The 20,344-nt window shown below is 41.3% G+C and overlaps 1 protein-coding gene and 2 non-coding genes across 3 annotated transcripts; all 3 read right to left on the reverse strand.

Annotated features, from left to right (window-relative positions):
- Positions 1-1,560: 1,560 nt before the first annotated feature.
- TRNAY-AUA (transfer RNA tyrosine (anticodon AUA)) lies at positions 1,561-1,632 on the reverse strand. Its single transcript has one exon. It is a non-coding gene; the product is annotated as a tRNA-Tyr (tRNA).
- Positions 1,633-7,810: 6,178 nt separating this feature from the next.
- Positions 7,811-7,944, reverse strand: LOC136154970 (small nucleolar RNA SNORA48). Its single transcript, XR_010660664.1, has one exon. It is a non-coding gene; the product is annotated as a small nucleolar RNA SNORA48 (small nucleolar RNA).
- Positions 7,945-17,959: 10,015 nt separating this feature from the next.
- Positions 17,960-18,952, reverse strand: LOC136154279 (putative MAGE domain-containing protein MAGEA13P). The gene has a single exon (XM_065916574.1). The coding sequence runs from the start codon at positions 18,950-18,952 to the stop codon at positions 17,960-17,962; it is 993 nt and encodes a 330-aa protein (XP_065772646.1).
- Positions 18,953-20,344: the final 1,392 nt, after the last annotated feature.

The following is a 20,344-nucleotide window of genomic DNA, read 5'->3' on the forward strand; positions in this document are numbered from 1 at the left end:
TTAATTTCATAACTGCTCAGAGAGGGAGGAATTCATGTTACACTATTCCCTTTAAAGAAGATGTTATGCTGCGAACTGTGAACCAGACAGTGAAATTAGAAATGCTTACTTTGACAATGATAAAAAGTAACTAGGCTATGTATTTTCATAAATAAATGTGTTTTAATGTATATATACACAGATATATGTTTGGTACATGTGTATGTATGTATATATGTGTGTATCTGAATTATATATATTGTTGTTGTTGTTTAGTTGTTAAGTCGTGTCTGACTCTTTGTGACCCCATGGACTGTAAGCTCGTCAGGCTCCTCTATCCATGGGATTTCCCAGGCAAGAATACTGGAGTGGGTTGCCATTTCCTTCTCCAGGCGATTTTCCCAACCTAGTGACTGAACTTGTCTCCTGTGTCTTGTGCTTGGCAGGTGGATTCTTATATATATATATATGTATATATATATATTCTTATATATATATTAAATATAGACTTTGAAAATTGTCTCTCTGTAAAATGTTAAGCAACTTCTCTGAGTTTGTTTCCTCAATGATAAAATGAGAATGACCATATATCTAGTTTATAGGATTTCTGTGAAAGTTATATGGAATAACATGTAAATTGTTTAATTCTGTGTCTGATACATTAGGGTCTCAATAATCCACCTATATGTTTATTATTGGTATACATATCTTAGAGTCTTGTTAGGCAATGAAAGTCTGTTTTATTTAGCATTTAAATGTTCTTTCCAAGTTAAAGAGTTAAAGTGTTCTTCATATGAACTTAATTTTTCACCCTCTCCTTATTCTATACATTGACATTTAATTGAACAAGCTCCTTTGCTACCTAAAGCTACAACCAACATTGTTACAGAGCAGAAGTTTTAAACTGGATGAAAGGCCAGAAATTCCCTTTTATAAATGCTGACATTGGCTCAGATAAGTCATCTTGCTGTTGATGTTTTGTCATATCTTGTGATAGGAATGATATATGCATTCCACAAAAATATTGACTGTTATCTTTTTCTACAAATTGTCTTATTTCTAGTTCATGTTACACTGAGGTATATTAAATATGAGGTAATTCCACAAACAAGATAAACAGGAACTCCACCACATGATTTACAGTAAGTATTAATACAGTGTCCTGCCATGATAGTATATTCATTGTGCTGAATCTTTTTACGGTACATGGAGGAGCCAGGTTTAGAAAGAACTATATAGAGTGACAATTGTCCTTCAAGAAGATTTTTAATTCTACCAATGGCAAGAATGAATGCTCTTAATTGGTTCTCTGTTTTGTTTTTTATAGTTTTAGCTCTATGCTAACAATTCCCAAGTCTACATTGACAAAATGGAACACTCCTCTGATACCTGCTGCTCATTTCCATTTGGATGGAATTTAGCCAACCAGCTAAATAGAAAACGAAAGAAAGAAAGTGAAGTCGTTCAGTCGTGTCTGACTCTTTGCGACCCCATGGACTGTAGCCTACCCGGTTCTTCCGTCCATGGGATTTTCCAGGCAAGAGTACTGTAGTTGGTTGCCATTTCCTTCTCCAGGAGATCTTCCCAACCCAGGGATTGAACCTGGGTCTCCCACATTATAGGCAGACGCTTTACCATCTGAGCCACCAGGGAAGTCCAACCAGCTAAATAAACATGCCCAAAATATAACTTGTCATCTTCCTTAAAAGTCCTGCCCTTTCTCCTACATTTTTCATGTCATACATCCTGTCACTAAGACAGGATCTGTGAAGTCATTCTAGATTCCCCCTCTCTTTCTTCACCCCCTTTGGTCAACTACCTAAACTTCTGGGCTTTACTCCTAGAAGTTTCTTCCAGCACCTAATCTCCATCTCCCCCAAGCATTGCACTAGTTTAAGCTCATCATTTCTATGGAACCAACCTTACATTAGTCTATTTAATAATTTCCCTGTCCCTACCCTTATTTGCTTCAATGAATGCTCCATATATTGCCAGAAGAACCATCTAAAAGAGGAGCTTGACTATATGGCCCTTCTGCTAAAAACTTTTCAATAGCTCACTACTGTTCTCAAAGCTAAGTACAAGTTGTCTGACTTGGCAAACCTGATTTTTGATGATCTGACATCTGTCTTTCCAGTCCTGTCTCTCACAACTTCTGACTTGTACTTGACCTTCCAGCGACACAGAAATGCATTCAATTCATTTAGAGTTGCCAAGTTTAGAAAATAGAAATATAGGACACTTAATTAAATTTGAGTTTCAGATAAACACAATGAGTGTTTTTTTAGTGTGAGTGTATCCCATGTAACGTGCTGTTTCTTACCTTTTCCTTAGTCCATGCTATCACATCTCCCTTTAATGCACTTGCCAGTTTTAAGGTTCAACTCAATTACTACCTTTTGGAGTGCATCTGTCCCCCACACTCCCTTGCACCAATCCTGAATGAATCAGATATCTCTCTTATCAGCACATACTATAATTGTAATTTTTTGAGTCTTCCTCTATCAGTGAGAATCCATGAGGACAGGGACACTATCTCATGTGTCTCTGTATTGTCTTTGCCCAGTTTGATGATAGATACATAGTAGATACTTGGTAAATATTTGATAAATAAATGATTCTCCTGATACTAAAATCCAACTGGATTTTCTCTTTACACCCAATGGAAAGAATATTTTTACCACTGCACAAAAGAAAATAAGAAGGAAATCCAGGGTGGGATGGGCTGGGAGGTGGGAGGTTGGAGGGAGGTTAAAGAGGGAGGGGACCTATGGCTGATTTTGATATAGGGCAGAAATCAACACAATAATGTAAAGCAATTATCCTATGATTAAAAATAAATATATTTAAATTAAAAAAGAAAACTCTTTCTAAATTAGAGCCCCAAATTCAAAGTTAATAGAACAATATATTTTCCCTTAGAGACTGAAAAGTTAAATATAATAGAAATAAATTTTTCTTTTTTAAAAAAAAAACGTTTTGAAATCTATTCTATTTCATGAATTTTCAGCAGCTTCTTTGACCTCAAAACTATACGATGTAGTAGCTGATATCATCTGATTTTTTACTTATGTTCCCTTATATCTTTTAACATGTATTTTTCCATATTTCCAAGATCTACAGCCACTGGAAGCTGACAGACGTAATCCCAGCTAACTACCTAAGAAGGGACTCACACTAACACTTTAGTAAAGTATTCAGGACAAGTTCACTTGCCTGTTGACTGCATTTCACTTTGCTAAGGATAAGCTTTTACTTAGCACTTGAAGAAGAATGTGAGTATCCATCAAAAAGTGAGTCAGCTGCAAATTTGATATTCAACTCTATGCTTGTGGAGAAGACAGGTAAACACACATTAATCAATGAGTAAGCAAAGGTTAGTCACAGCGAGGATCTGAACTCTAGGATGAAATTTCTGCTCCCAGTCTACCTTGTTTTCAAAGTATACTCTTTTGTAGTTCATTAAATTCTGCAACGATTCTTAAGCAGTAGAATATTCTCTAGGTTTAGTCATAGAAATTGCATCAAAATTTGCTTTGTACTGTACTCAAGGCATCTTGCTGCTAGGTCTGGCTGCTGAACAAATACCTAAAAATGGAAGGATCTTGGGTTTCACGGGTTGCTTAAAAACAAGTGGATGAGACTTTAGGGTGGTAGGGTTAGTGTGCTGGGGATGGTGAAACAACGTACCACAAACTGGGTAAACTGGGCGTTTTGAAACCGTAGATATTGGTTGTCTCTCAGTTCTGGAGGCTAGAAATCTGAAATCATGGCACCGGCAGGGCTGGTTCCTTAGAAGGGTTCTCAGGGAGTTTCTGTTCCGTGCTCCTTTCCTAGCTTCTGGTGGCGGCCAGCAATCCTTTGCACACCCTGGCTTGTAGATACCTCATTACAATGTCTACCTCCACCTCTATGTGGTGTTTGTCCTGTGTCTGTGGTCTGCACATCATTTCCTTTTTCTGTAAGGACACCAGGCATATTGGATTCGAGCCCACAATAATGACTTGATTACATCTGCAAAGAACTTATTTTCAAATAAAGTCAATTTCACAGATGCTGAGAATTAGAACTTCTTAACACATTGTGCATGCGTGTGCATGCATGCTTGGTTGTGTCCGACTCTTTGCGATCCCATGGACTATAACCCACCAGGCTCCTCTGTTCGTGGGATTTCCCAGGCAAGAATACTCGAGTGGCTAGCCACTCTCTTCTCTAGGGGATCTTCCTGACCCAGGGATCAAACTCGCGTCTCCTACATCTCCTGCATTGGCAGGCAAATTCTTTACCTCTAACGCCACCTGGGAAGCCCTCAACATGTGTTTTTTTTGGGGGGGCGACACAATTCAACCCATAACAATCTTCTTTTGCACACCCACCAGTTCATGTACTTCTTGTGTACAAAATACATTAACTCCATCCCAACATCCCCTAAAGTCTTAACCCATTCCAGCATCAATTTTAAGTCCAAAATATCATCTAAGTATAATCAATGGAAGTCTTAAATCTTATCCTATGCATCATTTAAATAAGTTATAGGTGAGACTCAGAATATGGCCCATCTTGGGGCAAAATTATTGTTCATCGATATACCTGTGAAACCTGGAAAAGAAATTTGCTTCAAATGTATAATTATAGAACAGGCTTAAGATAGACACGCTAGGGACTTCTTGGTGGCCCAGTGGTTGGGACACTGCACTTCCATCACAGGGGGCACGAGCTCTAATCCTGGTTGGGGAACTAGGATCACGCATGCCACAGGGCATGGCCAAATAAATAAACTAAAGTTATACGTCCTATTCTAAAAGGGAGAAATTGGAAGGAAAAAAAAGGTGTCAGTCTAAAAGCAAGTTCACAATAGGGCAGATTTCACTAGGTTCCAGGGCCTAGGACTAAATCTCTGTGACTTGATGCTCTTCCCTCTTAGCCCTGGGCAGCAGCCTTACCTTCTGGAAACAAAGAGGCAATTCTGCCCCCTTGGCCTGTGCTCTCTCTGGCCTTTGCATCCATGGCTCTGCCCTTAGAGTCATGTTTCCTTCAGTTTGTCCCACCTCTGTCCCTTCCAATCTAGGCTAACTATGCCATGTTAGTATACTTCTCAAAAACCTGTCTTCCATGAATGTCAAGGGAATTCACACCATTTGATATGGGGTTTCCCCCAGAGCCTTCTGAGATCACCACATTCCTGTTGCTGACTTTTGCTGAGATGGTTGATTGGATCCATAAGGCGCACACCTAAGTGACGTAGCCAATAGTTGTTCAGCCACACCTTTGACCTTATTTCCAGTCTACCTACATAGACTGAGAATTTTCCAAATCATTAAGTGTTGCTTGCTTTTTGCTTAATAATTTATTCCTTAATTTATATCTTTACTCTTACCTTTTAATAAAAGCAGTACAAAGAAAAGAAGTTATACCTTCCACACTTTGTTTGAAAAACTTCTCAGCGAAATATCCAAGTTTATGGCTTTTTTTACATTTCCCCCAACAGCAAAACACAATTCAAACAAACTTTCTGCCGCTCTATAATGTGGATTGCTTTCCCTTCAATGCTCAATAATGCATTCATTTCTTTCTATGGCCTCACCAGAAGTGCTTTTATTTTTTATTTATTAAAAAATTTTTTTTTAAATTTTTACTAGTTGGAGGCTAATTACTTCAAACATTGCAGTGGGTTTTGTCATACATTGACATGAATCAGCCATGAAGTTACATGTATTCCCCATCCCGATCCCCCCTCCCACCTCCCTCTCCACCTGATTTTAATATATTTTTATTTATATATTTATGGCTGTGCTAGGTCTTCATTGCTGCACATGGGCTTTCTCTAGTTGTAGTGATCTGGGACTACTCTCTAGTTGTGGTGCACAGGCTTCTCTTTGTGATGGTTTCTCTTGTTGTGGAGCATAGGCTCTAGGCACATGGGCTCAGCAGTTGTCGTACTTGGGCCCAGCTGCCCCACAACAAGTGGGATCTTCTCGGAGCAGGGATCCAACCAGTGGCTCCTGCATTGCAAAATGGATTCTTAACTACCAGACCACCAGGGAAGCCCCCCATAACATTAATATGCCTGTAATATTCTATTTTTACCATCCTCTCTTAATGGTAATCCAAGTTTTTTTGATCAACACTTAAGAATTCTTCTAGCCTCTACCCATTCAGTTCAGTCACTCAGTCGTGTCCGACTCTTTGCAACCCCATGAATCTCAGCACACCAGGCCTCCCTGTCCATCACAGACTCCCGGAGCTTGCTCAAACTCATGTCCATCGAGTCAGTGATGCCATCCAGTCATCTCATCCTCTGTCATCCCCTTCTCCTCCTGCCCCCAATCTCTCCCAGCATCAGGGTATTTTCCAATGAGTCAACTCTTCACATGAGGTGGCCAAAGTATTGCAGTTTCAGCTTCAGCATCAGTCCTTCCAATGAACATCCAGGACTGATCTCCTTTAGGGTGGACTGGTTGGATCTCCTTGCAGTCCAAGGGACTCTCAAGAGTCTTCTCCAACACCACAGTTCAAAAGCATCATTTTTTTGGCACTCAGCTTTCTTCACAATCCAACTCTCACATCCATACATTACCACTGGAAAAACCACAGCCTTGACTAGATGGACCTTTGTTGGTAAAGTAATGTCTCTGTTTTTTAATATGCTATCTAGATTGGGCATAACTTTCCTTCCAAGGAGTAAGCATCTTTTAATTTCATGGCTGCAATCACCATCTGCAGTGATTTTGGACCCCAAAAAAATAAAGTCTGATACTGTTTCCACTCTACCCATTATCCAATTCCAAATCTGCTTCTATGTTTTAGATATTTGTTACAGTAGCAACCAAAATCTGTATTAGTTTCCTTGGACTGCCAAAACAAAGTACTACAAACTGGAAGGCTAAAAACAATAGAAATGTATTGTCTCATAATTCTGGAGGTCAGAAGTCTGAAATCAAGATGTCAGCACTGTTGGGCTGCTTCTGAGTGTTCTAGGGAGAATCTGTTTCATGCTCTGCTCTAGCATCTGGTGACACTTGCAAACTTCAGTGTTCCATGGACCATAGGTACATCACTTGAATCTCTTTGTCTTCACATGGTATTCTCATCCTGTGTCTATGTCTTCACATTGTTTTCCCTCTCTTGTGAGGACACCAAGCATATTGTTTTAGGGTCCACCCTAATGACCTGGTTACATCTGGAAAGATGCTTTCTCCAAATAAGGTCATAGTTTCTGGGGGTTAGGACGTCAACATATCCTTTGTGGGACACAAACCTCACACAGGGAGGAATCTACCAACATTCTGAAATTATATACAAAATTATGATTTTGTCTATAATTTTAGACAAAATTTTATGCACTTAGGAGAGAATTTTCTTGCCAAATTTCCCATTTCCCTTACTTTCATCAGATCCTGAAAAGGATCCATACCCCAAAACATTAAGAGCCACAGTGACAATGAAAACAATGTTGAAGGGAAGGACACAAAGGGTCTTGGTCACAAAAGTTCTGTAGTGTTCTTTGAAAGTGACTATGTGACTTCAGGATGAATGTTGTGTTTCTGATTCATGACTCAAGAGTCTCTCTACCGCTGACTGTCTGTGAAGAGCCAAGTAGGGGAAAGTGAAAGGCCAACCAGACTCTTTTAACTTCAAGGCATGACTTCAAGTGCTTTGTCCTTTCCCATTTATGGCAAGCAATTATTCCTATTTCCTTATATATCTTCAAAAAATTATTCCAACTTCCTGACTTCATAATACGGATGTTGTAACATTTAACTGTATTGAAAAAATAAAAATTTTTAAAATTGCAGCATTTTCACTGAATAGAATGAAATCATTTTTTTCCCCTTGTGTCCAAGGCATGAGCCAAGCATGGGCACAAGTAAAAAGCCAAGTTGGGATAAACAAGGAGTTGTTTTGTCTCTGGTTAATATGAGACAGGCACCACCAACCAGGTGCCACTCTCTCAGGTCAGGGATACACATGCCATTTTATGAGCGCAGCCCATTTTCATCTTGTTTACCATGTAAGTCACACATGCTAGGTGACAATTGTTCCACTTCCACAGAATTGGTAAGTTCCAAGAGATTTATTAAAATAAATGCTTTGGTTTAAAAGAGTGTGAGACCTTATAAAATATATATAGCAACCAGACATTTAGATATATGATTCAGGAATTAGGCAGAGATTTATAAGATTCTGAATGAACACTAATTATGTCTCATGACAATTACGTTTTAGGTTCTAAGTAGCAATTACTTATAGTTTGAAATGCATATGTTAAATACAAATATCTACTCCACTAACAACAATTTTAGCCCAAACTGAGCAATTTAACTGACTTGGCCATGGTAATGTTTAAATCAGTCATTCATGTAGATAGTTAAAGTATGTACTAATTAGATGACTAACTAGTGAATTTGTTAGTACATTTAAATTGGCATTTAAGTTCAAAGTGACTTGAATACTTAAAGAAATGATCTTTCAGGAGCAGAGAGAAATTCAATACATGTAACAGCATGATATGGCATAGTTGATGAGAATGAGTAGCTGACCCTTAGCTACCTCCCTACTTCCTGCCTCCAATCCATTCTATCCTTCAAGACTGTCTTTTTTCAAGCATAGCACTGATCATGTCAGCACACTTCTCAAAAATCATTAATGATTTCCCATTGGTTAGCACATTAGGTAGAAACTCCTTACTGTAGCATTTAAGACCTTGACATTTATTTTCTTTTATATCATCAAGATCCCCAGATATTTGGAAATTAACCAGTATAATTAGTAAACCATGGATCAAAAGAAATTATTGAAGGAAACTGGAAAATATTTTGAACTGAATGAAAATGTAAATATACCATATCACAATTTTGGGGACTTAGCTAAAGAAGTGCTACGTGGGAAATTTATGTCATTAAATGCTTATATTAGAAAGGAAGAAAAGATTCAATTTGATAATATCAGCTCCTAACTTGAAAAATTATAAAAGTAAATTAAAACCAAGGCAAGAAGAATGATAGTATCACTAATAATATAGACACAAGCAGAAATCAATGAAACTGAAATTAGAAAAACAACAAAGAGTAACAATGGAACAAAACAAGGGAGCTAAGAATTTTTTTAAAAAGGACTGTTATAAAACAATGGTTTTGAACACTGTCTTCATCAGCTTCAGTTCAGTCGCTCAGTCATGTCCGACTCTTTGCGACCCCATGAATCTCAGCATGCCGGGCCTCCCTGTCCATCACCAACTCCTCAAGTTTACTCAAACTCATGTTCATTGAGTTGGTGATGCCATCCAGCCATCGCCATCTCATTCTCTGTCGTCCCCTTTTCCTCCTGCCCACAATCCCTCCCAGGATCAGGGTATTTTCCAATGAGTCAACTCTTCACATGAGGTGGCCAAAGTATTGCAGTTTCAGCTTCAGCATCAGTCCTTCCAATGAACACCCAGGACTGATCTCCTTTAGGATGGACTGGTTGGATCTCCTTGCAGTCCAAGGGACTCTCAAGAGTCTTCTCCAACACCACAGTTCAAAAGCATCAATTCTTCAGCACTCAGCTTTCTTCACAGTCCTACTCTCACATCCATACATGACCACTGGAAAAACCATAGCCTTGACCAGATGGACCTTTGTTGGCAAAGTAATGTCTCTGCTTTTCAGTATGCTGGCTAGATTGGACATAACTTTCCTTCCAAGGAATAAGCGTCTTTTAATTTCATGGCTGCAATCACCATCTGCAGTGATTTTGGAGCCCCCCAAAATAAAGTCTGATACTATTTCCACTGTTTCCCCATCTATTTGCCATGAAGTAATGGGACCAGATGCCATGATCTTAGTTTTCTGAATGCTGAACTTTAAGCCAATTTTTCCACTCTCCTTTTTCACTTTCATCAAGAGGCTTCTTAGTTCCTCCTTGCTTTCTGCCATAAGGGTGGTGTCATCTGTGTATCTGAGGTTATTGATATTTCTCCCAGCAAGCTTGATTCCAGCTTGTGCTTCTTCCAGCCCAGCGTTTCTCATGATGTACTCTGCATATAAGTTAAATAAGCAGGGTGACAGTATACAGCCTCGATGTACTCCTTTTCCTATTTGGAACCAGTCTATTGTTCCATGTCCAGTTCTAACTGTTGCTTCCTGACCTGCATACAGGTTTCTCAAGAGGCAGGTCAGGTGGTCTGGTATTCCATCTCTTTCAGAATTTTCCACAGTTTATTGTGATCCACACAGTCAAAGGCTTTGTCATAGACAATAAAGCAGAAATAGATGTTTTTCTGGAACTCTTTTGCTTTTTTGATGATCCAGCAGATGTTGGCAATTTTATCTCTGGTTCCTTTGCCTTTTCTAAAACCAGATTCATCAATTTAGGCTTCTATAATAAGATACCATAAACTGAGTGACTTATCAACTGTAGAACTTTATGTCTCTTAGTTCTGAAGGCTAGAAGGGTGAGATCATGGTGTCAACATGGTTGGATTCTGATGAAAGCCCTCTTCCAGGTTGCAGACTATTAACTTCTCAGTATCCTTATTTGAACTGTGGTGTTGGAGAAGACTCTTGAGAGTCTCTTGGGTTGCAAGGAGATCCAACCAGTCCATCCTAAAGGAAATCAGTCTTGAATATTCATTGGAAGGACTGATGCTGAAGCTGAGACTCCAATACTTTGGCCACCTGATGCGAAGAACCGACTCATTGGAAAAGATCCTGATGCTGGGAAAGATTGAAGGCAGGAGGAGAGGGGGACAGCAGAGGATGAGATGGTTGGATGGCATCACCGACGCGATGGACACGAGTTTGAGTAAACTCCAGGAATTGGTGATGGACAGAGAGGTGTGGCGTGCTGCAGTCCATGGAGTCGCAGAGTCGGACACAGCTGAGCGACTGAACTGAACTGAACTGACTGATCCTTACATGGAAGAAAGAGAACTAGCTAGCTCTCTGGCCTCTTTTAAAGGCACCCATTCATTAGGGCTCCATCTTCATGACCTAATTACCTAACAAATACTTCACCTCCAAATATATAAGCATTTGGAGAAGACATAAATATTCAGTCCATGGCAGACACAGTTTAAATTATATGAAGCTGTGCATATAAAGGAAACGACATAGAATACAGGAGTTTGCAGAAAAGGCAAAAATGACAGGTTACTTAAAATCTTATACAGGTTACACAAAATCATATTCTTCTTACTATTGTAAGAAGAATGTCTTACAGTAGTAATTTGTTATGTTTAAAAGTGTAGAATAGTGATTAAATGATTTAGATCTAGTGCAAATGCATATAAAGGAAACAAGGTGATGACGTGGGAAAATTAGGGACAGTTTTAATTTTCCAAGAGGAAAATGCTAGCTAACTTATTAAATGACACTGGTAAAAAAATGGTATTGGGAAAGTCACTGGTGCTTATTAATTCACTTGCACTTTTATTATTCTTTAAGTTGAAGTATATTTTCACATGCATCCTTTTTTTGGAGAATGTGAAACCTACATTTTAAAAATAAAAAATGAAAGTATTAGAAAATATCCCGTTGCAAAGAAATAGATCATATGTATATCTTTTACACCTAACAAAAAACATAGAAACACATTTGGATCAAAATGATTTGGTAAAATTCAGGGGCTGATTAATTTCAGAAAGTAGGCTATGGTCCAATAAAGAGAAAATGTTCACATAAGGAAAGAGGCTATGTAGTTGTACTTTAAAAAAAAAAAAAAAAGGAATGAAAGGAAGGAACAAAGGGAAAAGAAAAAGTAAAGAACGAGGAACAAGCAACACAGTGATTAGAATATCCTAAGGCACACAAAAGGGCTTCCCTGGTAGCTCAAATGGTTAAGAATCCGCCTGCAATGCAGGAGAGCCTGGCTTGATTCCTGGGTCAGGAAGATCCCCTGGAAAAGGGATAAGCTACCCACTCCAGTATTCTTGGGCTTCCCAGGTGGCTCAGAAGGTAAAGAATCCACCCACAATGTGGGAGACCAGGGTTCGATCCCTGGATTGGGAAGATGCCCTGGAGGACAGCATGGCAACCCACTCCAATATTCTTAGCTGGAGAATCCCCATGGATGGAGGAACCTGGCGAGCTAGAGTCCATGAGGTTGCGAAGAGTTGGACATGATTGAGCGACTAAGCACAGCACAGCACAAGGCACACAAATAATTTCGAATCATATCAATAATCATTAATGACCTTGTTAGGTCAGTGTGTGAATGAAACCATGAAAATAGTGAAATAGTTGAGTGCAGAAAACGGGTATGTGAAATATAGCTAACAACAGAGCATATAACCTGCAGTAGAGAAAATTATCAAACTTATCAATTACAATACTTTTTACATGATATTTACTTTGTGAAAGATAATCATAAGTTGGGAAATTGTGTGTTGATAATAGTCTATGAAAGAAAATGATAAACCTTCTAATGAAAATGTTGCATCAGTCATAAGAAAATAAAAGTGCATTTTCAGGCACAAGTTGGAATTAATGCAGTAATGACTGAAGAATATCATTTAAAAATAACATGATTTATTTATTATGAGCTCTGACAAGAGACACATAAACAACATTCATAGTAATGAATGAATAATTATAATTCATCCTCCTCAAATTGCCCATATACTCTCCTTTGTATAAATATTGGATCTAATCATATCATGGAGAATATGATTTAGATGTAAATGTAATTTTACTTTTTGAAATACAAGTTAATACTTTTTCTGGAGAGAAAGCTTTAAAAAGGAGATGGATTCTTATCTGTGCAGCACTCTCTTTGAAAGTGTGAGGGAAGTTGGATGGCTACACATAGCTTACTAATTGGATTGCATTTCTTTTTCTTTCTAGTCAAACAAGCAATAGGCAAGCCAGAGGCTGGGTAGAATTCAGCAAGAGGTTAATCAATTTTTTTGCAAACAAACCATCTAGAGGATATGTATTTATTTTTGGCAGTCAAAATCATATTTAAAATATTTATAGTTATAAAGGTAATTCATACATATTTCAAAAATGTTGGAAAATCTTAAAACCATGAATAAGAAAATAAAGAAATAACTTATAATTCCACTAGTAGAGAAACTAAAGAGCCTCTTGCTGAGGGTTAAAGAGGAGAGTGAAAAAGTTGGTTTAAAACTCAACATTCAAAACACTAAGATAATGGCATTTGGTCCCATCACTTCATGACAAATAGAAGGGGAAAAAGTGGAAGCAGTAACAGATTTTATATTCTTGGGCTCCAAAATCACTGCAGACAGTGACTGAAGCCATGAAATTTAAAGACACTTGCTCGTGGGAAGGAAAGCTATAACAAAACTAGACAGGGTATTAAAAAGCAGAGACATTAACTTTGCTGACAAATGCCTACATCGTCAAAGCTATGGTCTTTCCAGTAGTCATGTGCAGATGTGAGAGTTGGACCACAAAGAAGGCTGAGCACCGAAGAACTGATGCTATTGAATTGTGGAGTTGGAGAGGACTTGAGAGTCCCTTGGACTGCAAGGCGATCACACCAGTCAATCCTAAAGGAAATCAACCCTGAATATTCATTGGAAGGACTGATGCTAAAGTTGAAGCTCCAATACTTTCACCACTTGATGTAAACAGCTGACTCATTAGAAAAGTCCCTGAGGCTGGGAAAGATTGAGGGCAGAAGGAGAAGGGGATGAAAGAAGTTAAGATGGTTGGATGGCATCACTGACTCAATGGACATGAGTTTGAGGAAACTCCAGGAGATACTGAAGGACAGGTAAGCCTGGCATGCTGCAGTCCATGGGGTCACAGAGAGTCGGACACGACTGAGCAACTGAACAACAACAGTAGAGAAATATATTGTTGACATTTTGCTGTATATTCTCCTAGTTGTATGTATGTCTATATTAATACAAATGTGTCCCATAGCCTTTCAATACTAGTTATAATGTGAATGAGATTGAAATTTGAGGACGTTTGTCATGCCTTGATAATTTAGATTTTAAATTTGGATTATAGAACTTCTGCTTCTGGCCACAGTGGAGTGAGAGGAATGGAACTCATACCTGATAAACCTAAAAATCCAGATATGAAACAACTTTCAACTGATTGGACATTGGTTCATGAAGGACACTTATCTCTAAGAAATGGAAAGCAAATGAATTAAGTCCTACAGTGCCCCAGTTTACACCTGGATAGATAATGCAGGCCAATCCTCTGTCCTGGACAATCTGGTAGCAATGAAGACCAGCAGTCATAGCCATAGGACACCCACCTTCTAGTGTCCCAACAGCTCAGAAACCAAGGGAGGCAGCCTGAGCCAGGGACAATACCTGGATCATTTTTCAATGCATGCCCATGCCTAGCCCTTTAGCCATAGAGTCTCTAAGGTGATTAGTCCCAAGGATTGCCTCTCCAGTTGCCCCCTCCTTGTGGCTGTGCATTGCCTTCCACTCTTCACAGGTGCCCCTGACCTGTTTCAACTGGTAGACGTCGGTCCCCAACCCCACTCACTCACATAGCCCTAGCTTCTATGGAGGGGTTCACTCTGCACAGGAGCAACACCCAAGCCTCCAGCAGGCATCAAGACAGCTTCCAATCCAGGGACATTGACAAGGGTGCCCTGCACCCTTAAAGGTGTCAAGAAACGTAGCTCATCCAAATGATGGAGGGTAGCACCTGTGCTCTTTCCAATAGGACACAATGGGTGGTGGGGAAGTGAACGCATGGTGTCTGGTACAAGGCTGGCCCACTCCTCCAACTGACTTACCCACTCAGACCACACTGAGACTTCCAGCATTTGTGACCACAAATGCCGATTCCCCAGCCTATTCTTTTTTTTTTAATTAATTAATTTATTTTAATTGGAGGCTAATTACTTTATAATATTGTAGTGGTTTTTGCCATACATTGACATGAATCAGCCATGGATTTACATGTGTTCCCCAACCTGAACCCCCCTCCCACCTCCCTCCTCATCCCATCCCTCAGGGTCATCCCAGTCTCATCCCACCCTCGCCTTCTCCCACCAGCCCTGAGTACCCTGTCTCATGCATTGAACCTGGACTGGCGATCAGTTTCACATATGATAAAATACATGTTTCAATGCTATTCTTGCAAATCATCCCACCCTCTCCTTCTCCCACAGAGTCCAAAAGTCTGTTCTTTACATCTGTGTCTCTTTTGCTGTCTCGCATATAGGGTCATCATTACCATCTTTCTAAATTCCATATATATGCATTAATATACTGTATTGGTGTTTTTCTTTCTGACTTACTTCACTCTGTGTAGTAGGCTCCAGTTTCATTTACCTCCTGAGAACTGATTCAAATGCATTCTTTTTAATAGCTGAATAATATTCTATTATGTATACGTACCACAACTTTCTTATCCATTCATCTGCCGATGGACATCTAGGTTGCTTCCACGTCCTGGTTATTGTAAACAGTGCCCGGCCTATTCTTTTTTATTTTTTTCATTTATTTTTATTATTTGGAGGCTAATTACTTTACAATATTGAAGTGGGTTTTGTCATACATTGACATGAATCAGCCATGGATTTACATGTATTCCCCATCCCGATCCTTCCTCCCACCTCCCTCTCCACCCGATTCCTCTGGGTCTTCCCAGTGCACCAGGCCCGAGCACTTGTCTCATGGATCCAACCTGGGCTGGTGATCTGTTTCACCATAGATAATATACATGTTTCGATGCTGTTCTCTTGAAACATCCCACCCTCACCTTCTCCCACAGAGACCAAAAGTCTGTTCTGTACATCTGTGTCTCTTTTTCTGTTTTGCATATAGGGTTATCATTGCCATCTTTCTAAATTCCATATATATGTGTTAGTATGCTGTAATGTTCTTTATCTTTCTGGCTTGCTTTACTCTGTATGATGGGCTCCAGTTTCATCCATCTCACTAGAACTGATTCAAATGAATTCTTTTTAATAGCTGAGTAATATTCCATGGTGTATATGTACCACAGTTTCCTTATCCATTCGTCTGCTGATGATTCATCTGCTGATGCAGCCTATTCTTATAATGCATTCAGTACCACCCACGCAGGTTCCCCACCATCTCGTCTTCTGGCCCCTGAACTCTGGACTCAGAGAGCCCCATCAGCCTGTCTGGGCCTCTTCTGACTTGGTTTGCTAGGCGGTCTCTTTTCTGGACTCTGGCAATTGCTCTTGCCAGGATGCGCTTAACGACCCTCACCGGCTGACTGTGTCCTGTCTGATCTTTTCCCCTGACTCCTGGTCATTCTGGCTCAATGCTTGCTTCTTGAAACAAAGGGGAAAGGTCCTGCTGACATTAAATCCTGCCCTGAGGCATCCCTTTACTCAGGACTTCACTGCCTAAATCTGTCTTTATATGGGTGAGGAATTAAATTAATTTTCTGCTTAGCCTAATGAGAAAATGGGAGACACAAATCAAAATAATGTTGATATAATATTTGAGGCTGTTCCACTGGGAGCAGGGCACAATCTTTAGAGAAGAGGAAGTGATAAGCTGATTAGCAGGCCACATTCCAGAGTTGGACATAAGTCTACATGAAGGAAGACCACTGGAAGGGTGTGTGATGCAAGAAAGTGCCAGGCCCCAGGCAAAAGTATCAGCTCCTGGGCACAGTCAGCTTTCAAGGAGCCCTGGGGCTCAGGCACAAGGGTCAGAGGTAAATTAAGGCCTCACACAATCCAGAAATCCAGTTTAATTCTCATTATCACCTTTCTTCTTTAGTCCTGCCTTTAGTATCTTGGCCACAGGGCCCTTCTTTCTGTTGCCATGATGCAGTACTGGGAAGAGAAATGAACTAAGAGACAAAAGGTCTGCCTTAGGCTAGGAGGAGTGGGGACAGCTTGGATCTCAGTGAATTCAGACCAGGGATCCAGTCCTAGCTTTGTCACTTACTGGATATGTGATACTGGGTCCATGACCAAGTGGCCAATATGAGTTTTAGGTTCTTCATTTGTGAAGTGGGTTTAACAAGCCCTGACTTGTGGGACTGTCAAGCACATGGCCTGGTATTTAATGGACCTTTAATAATAACAATAATTCTAATATGATTTTGACCCTAGACTCTATCATTCTCCTGGGATTGTGTGTGTGTGTGTGTACGCGCGTGCTCCATGGCATCTCAGAGAATATACAGCACTCTCTGACATGAAACAAGTGAGCCTCAAATGTTTCTTTGTAACAAAACTCAGTAAATTTTCCTTGCTAGTAGGTATAATCTTTAACTTGGATATTGGGTGGTCTTCCCCAGCTGAATGCAGAAAAACTCCCAGAATTTGAGTCAAGGACTAACCCTTTCCTTCCTCCCAACTGCTCTTCCATCCAAATGATTATTTTCATTCATTTCACCCCTACCAAAGATCTAGCCCTTGCTTAAGGTTGACCAAATTTCACTGATGACAACTTATTAATAATTAAATGTCCTTTCAGTGCCATGGGCTCTGTTTCTCCTAGAAGGGAAAAAGTGCTAGCCTCTGGGCACTGCTTCAAAGAAATATCAGCCTTTTCTCAGGAAATCCTTTTAGACGATGTGTACAGAACACCAAGTTTGTACACTGTATTTAGTGGTGTGGGGACAGAAGGCAGGACATCTTCCACACCTGCTCCAGGTGGAGAGTGGGCTCTGGTTCTCCATGATCCCAGAGGAACTGCCAGGGGCAATTTTCCATTCTAGGCTTTTCTCTCACCTCTAAGACCCACCTATAAGCACAAATAAGCCAGTGAGCCAGGATTCTCATTTATTAGATTTTAACTTCTCATACATTGCTTAATTAGCCAAGCAAATCTAAGTGTATATCTTTAACTTTATAAAACAACAGATGAAAAGAGATATAGGATTCTTAGGATAACCACTTTTGACATTTTTTTCTTCTGTTTCTTGATCCCATCTATTTTATTGTTGGGCTCTTGCAGGTTTCTAAGGAAATTCCTATTCTAATGCCAGGTATAACAGAATAGCAAAATACTTATTCTAAAATCTAACAAACAGCAATAAGTATGTGACCAACGTCATTCATGAACCTAGATGCTGGCCATGGCAGAAGTGGCATCCTCAGCAGCAGCTCTCGCCTGGGCTTTCTCTTTCTCATCTCTCAAAGCTTCCTCATACCATGATGGGAAGGAAGTGGGGTCAGCCCCATCGACCTTGGAAAAAAACTTCAGGATTTTCATCTTGGTGGTTTCAGCATGGGCTCTTGGACCCCACAGGAATTCATAGCATGGAGGATCACTGTTGGGCACCTGCTGATACTCCAGATACCTTTCCTTCACCAAATCTTCGGTGATGAGCTTCCTGGGCTCCCCGTAGATGAAATCCTTCAGCCCAGCACATACCCCAATCATATTTAGCACTTGCCAGATTCTCTCCTCAGTAGCACGGTTGCCCTCCAAGAGGATCACACCCAAGATATATATCAGGAGGCCGGTCTTGGGCATGCTCTGGCCATCATTCAGCATCCCATCGTAGGTGAGACCTAGTGTTGTCTGGAGCACATAGGAGTGGCTGGTTGGGTCTACTTCCTTTGCTTCAAGGCCGAAGACAATCTCCATGCATTCACAGGCTTTGCTGAAGATCTCAGGGAAGTGATCCTCATCCTCTTTGATGACATTCTCCAGTATTTCTGCCTTTGTGATGGGCTCCTTTTTTGCATATTTGGCATTCATCAACTGTACCAATTCAGCCACCTTCCTGTTTAGCACATCACCAAGCAAGAATGTGGGAACCTGGAAGCTGTTTGGACCCTCTTCTTGGCTGCTGCCCTCATTTGATTTGCTCAGTGGAATGGCTTCTATGGTAGTGGAGGAGGAGCAGGCCCCCTGAGAACTCTGGGGAACACTCTGTGCCCCAGCAGTAGGCACAACCTCTGGGGTGCCTTGGATCAAAGAAGAGAGCAAGGAGGCGGTGGCCTTCTCCTCAGCTACAGGAACCTGTGAACCCACCAGGCCCTGAGCCTCTTTTTCAGCCTGAAGGCCTACTTCAAGCTTCTGGCTCTGACTCTTCTGACTGTGAGACATGGTGATGTTGTTGAGGGTGGCAGGCAGAGGCGTAGGCAAGAGGTGGTGATTAGAGATAATTGATCTGAGGAAAAGAGGAAGAACGTGAGAAACTCAACCCTGTCAGCTCCGACCAAGGCTATCTTAACAGATCTCCCCTTAGATAGTGCTCGGGTGGCGGTCTCCTGTTTTCCTGACTGATCTGTGTCCTAAGAATCCCGAGAAAGCTCCTCAGGGTGTAACCAGCCAGCTTAGCCTGTAGATTCCAGATAAGACAGCAGGGTGTCCAAGGTTGGGCACTGTGGTGTCCTCTCTGTTCTGGTGTGGCAGACATTCAGGGACATCACCTTGACTGACTCCTGGCCCTGTCTGGGCTTCTTCTGCTTATCTGACCTGAGGACACACATCTCAGACCATGGCCTTCACCCCCAGGATGATGTGAATCCGTATAAGAGGAGCTAAGGGGCACCTCAGGCTGCAGCTACAATCACAATCCTGCCCCCAACTCAGAGCACCAACAGGAGGGGGAAGGCCAGACTTTGTGATGTCCTCACTGTTCCAAGGTGGATGGTCCCATCAGTGCCCACTGAAAGGCCTCATCTTTCTCCTGTCCAGGCAGGCCTGCACCCACCCTCTGCTGCTCTGAGACAAAAGTCTCAGAACAAGAGTTCACACTCCTCAAACCAAGAGGAGGAAGTGATGGGGGCACCACATTTGGCCACACCTGAAAGGGCCTACCTGGGGTGACATAAGGGCTGGATGAACTCTGGAAAGCCAACTCTCTTAATAGGGGGTTCACGGGAGTCCTTATGTTGAGGCTTGTAACTCCTCCCTCTGCTGACCTGAGGTAGCCCTCCTGAAACTAAGGTCTCACTTCCCTGAGATAGCAGAGGAGAAAGTGAAGGGGCACCACACTCAACCACACACCCTGGGTCCCTGATGACTGAAAGCAGGGGCAGGGAGGCGTGAGCCCCTTCTGTTCTGCAGTAGCGGGTCCACTCCGTGCTCCATCCTCCAGTGAAACCCCTGGCAGAGCCTGAGACTCATCCCTCTGCTGCACTGAGCCTCATGAGACCAGCAGATGGGGGTGCATTCTTCCCCTTCAGCTGACCTGCAGCTGAACCTTTGAGGCCCAGGCTCTGCCTCCCAGAGACCAGACAAGAGAGCGGGGCTTGGGGGACTGGTGGCGGGCAACACGGGGCACTGGAGCAACCCTACTTTGGAGTCTACTGGGGTTGACGGCAGGAGTGGGAGAGGTCGGAGATCCATCTCTCCACAGCTGAAGGGCCTCCCTCTCCTACCTTTGGAGTCCTAGTCTCCACTCCTGCTAGGACTGGGGCTCCTCCCTCTGCCAACCGGAGGGTGAGTCCCTCAGACCATGGCGGCTACCTCGCAGGGACTACTGAGAAGGGC

The sequence above is a fragment of the Muntiacus reevesi genome, chromosome X (assembly GCF_963930625.1).
Source record: "Muntiacus reevesi chromosome X, mMunRee1.1, whole genome shotgun sequence".
In the NCBI taxonomy this organism is placed as follows: Eukaryota; Metazoa; Chordata; class Mammalia; order Artiodactyla; family Cervidae; genus Muntiacus; species Muntiacus reevesi.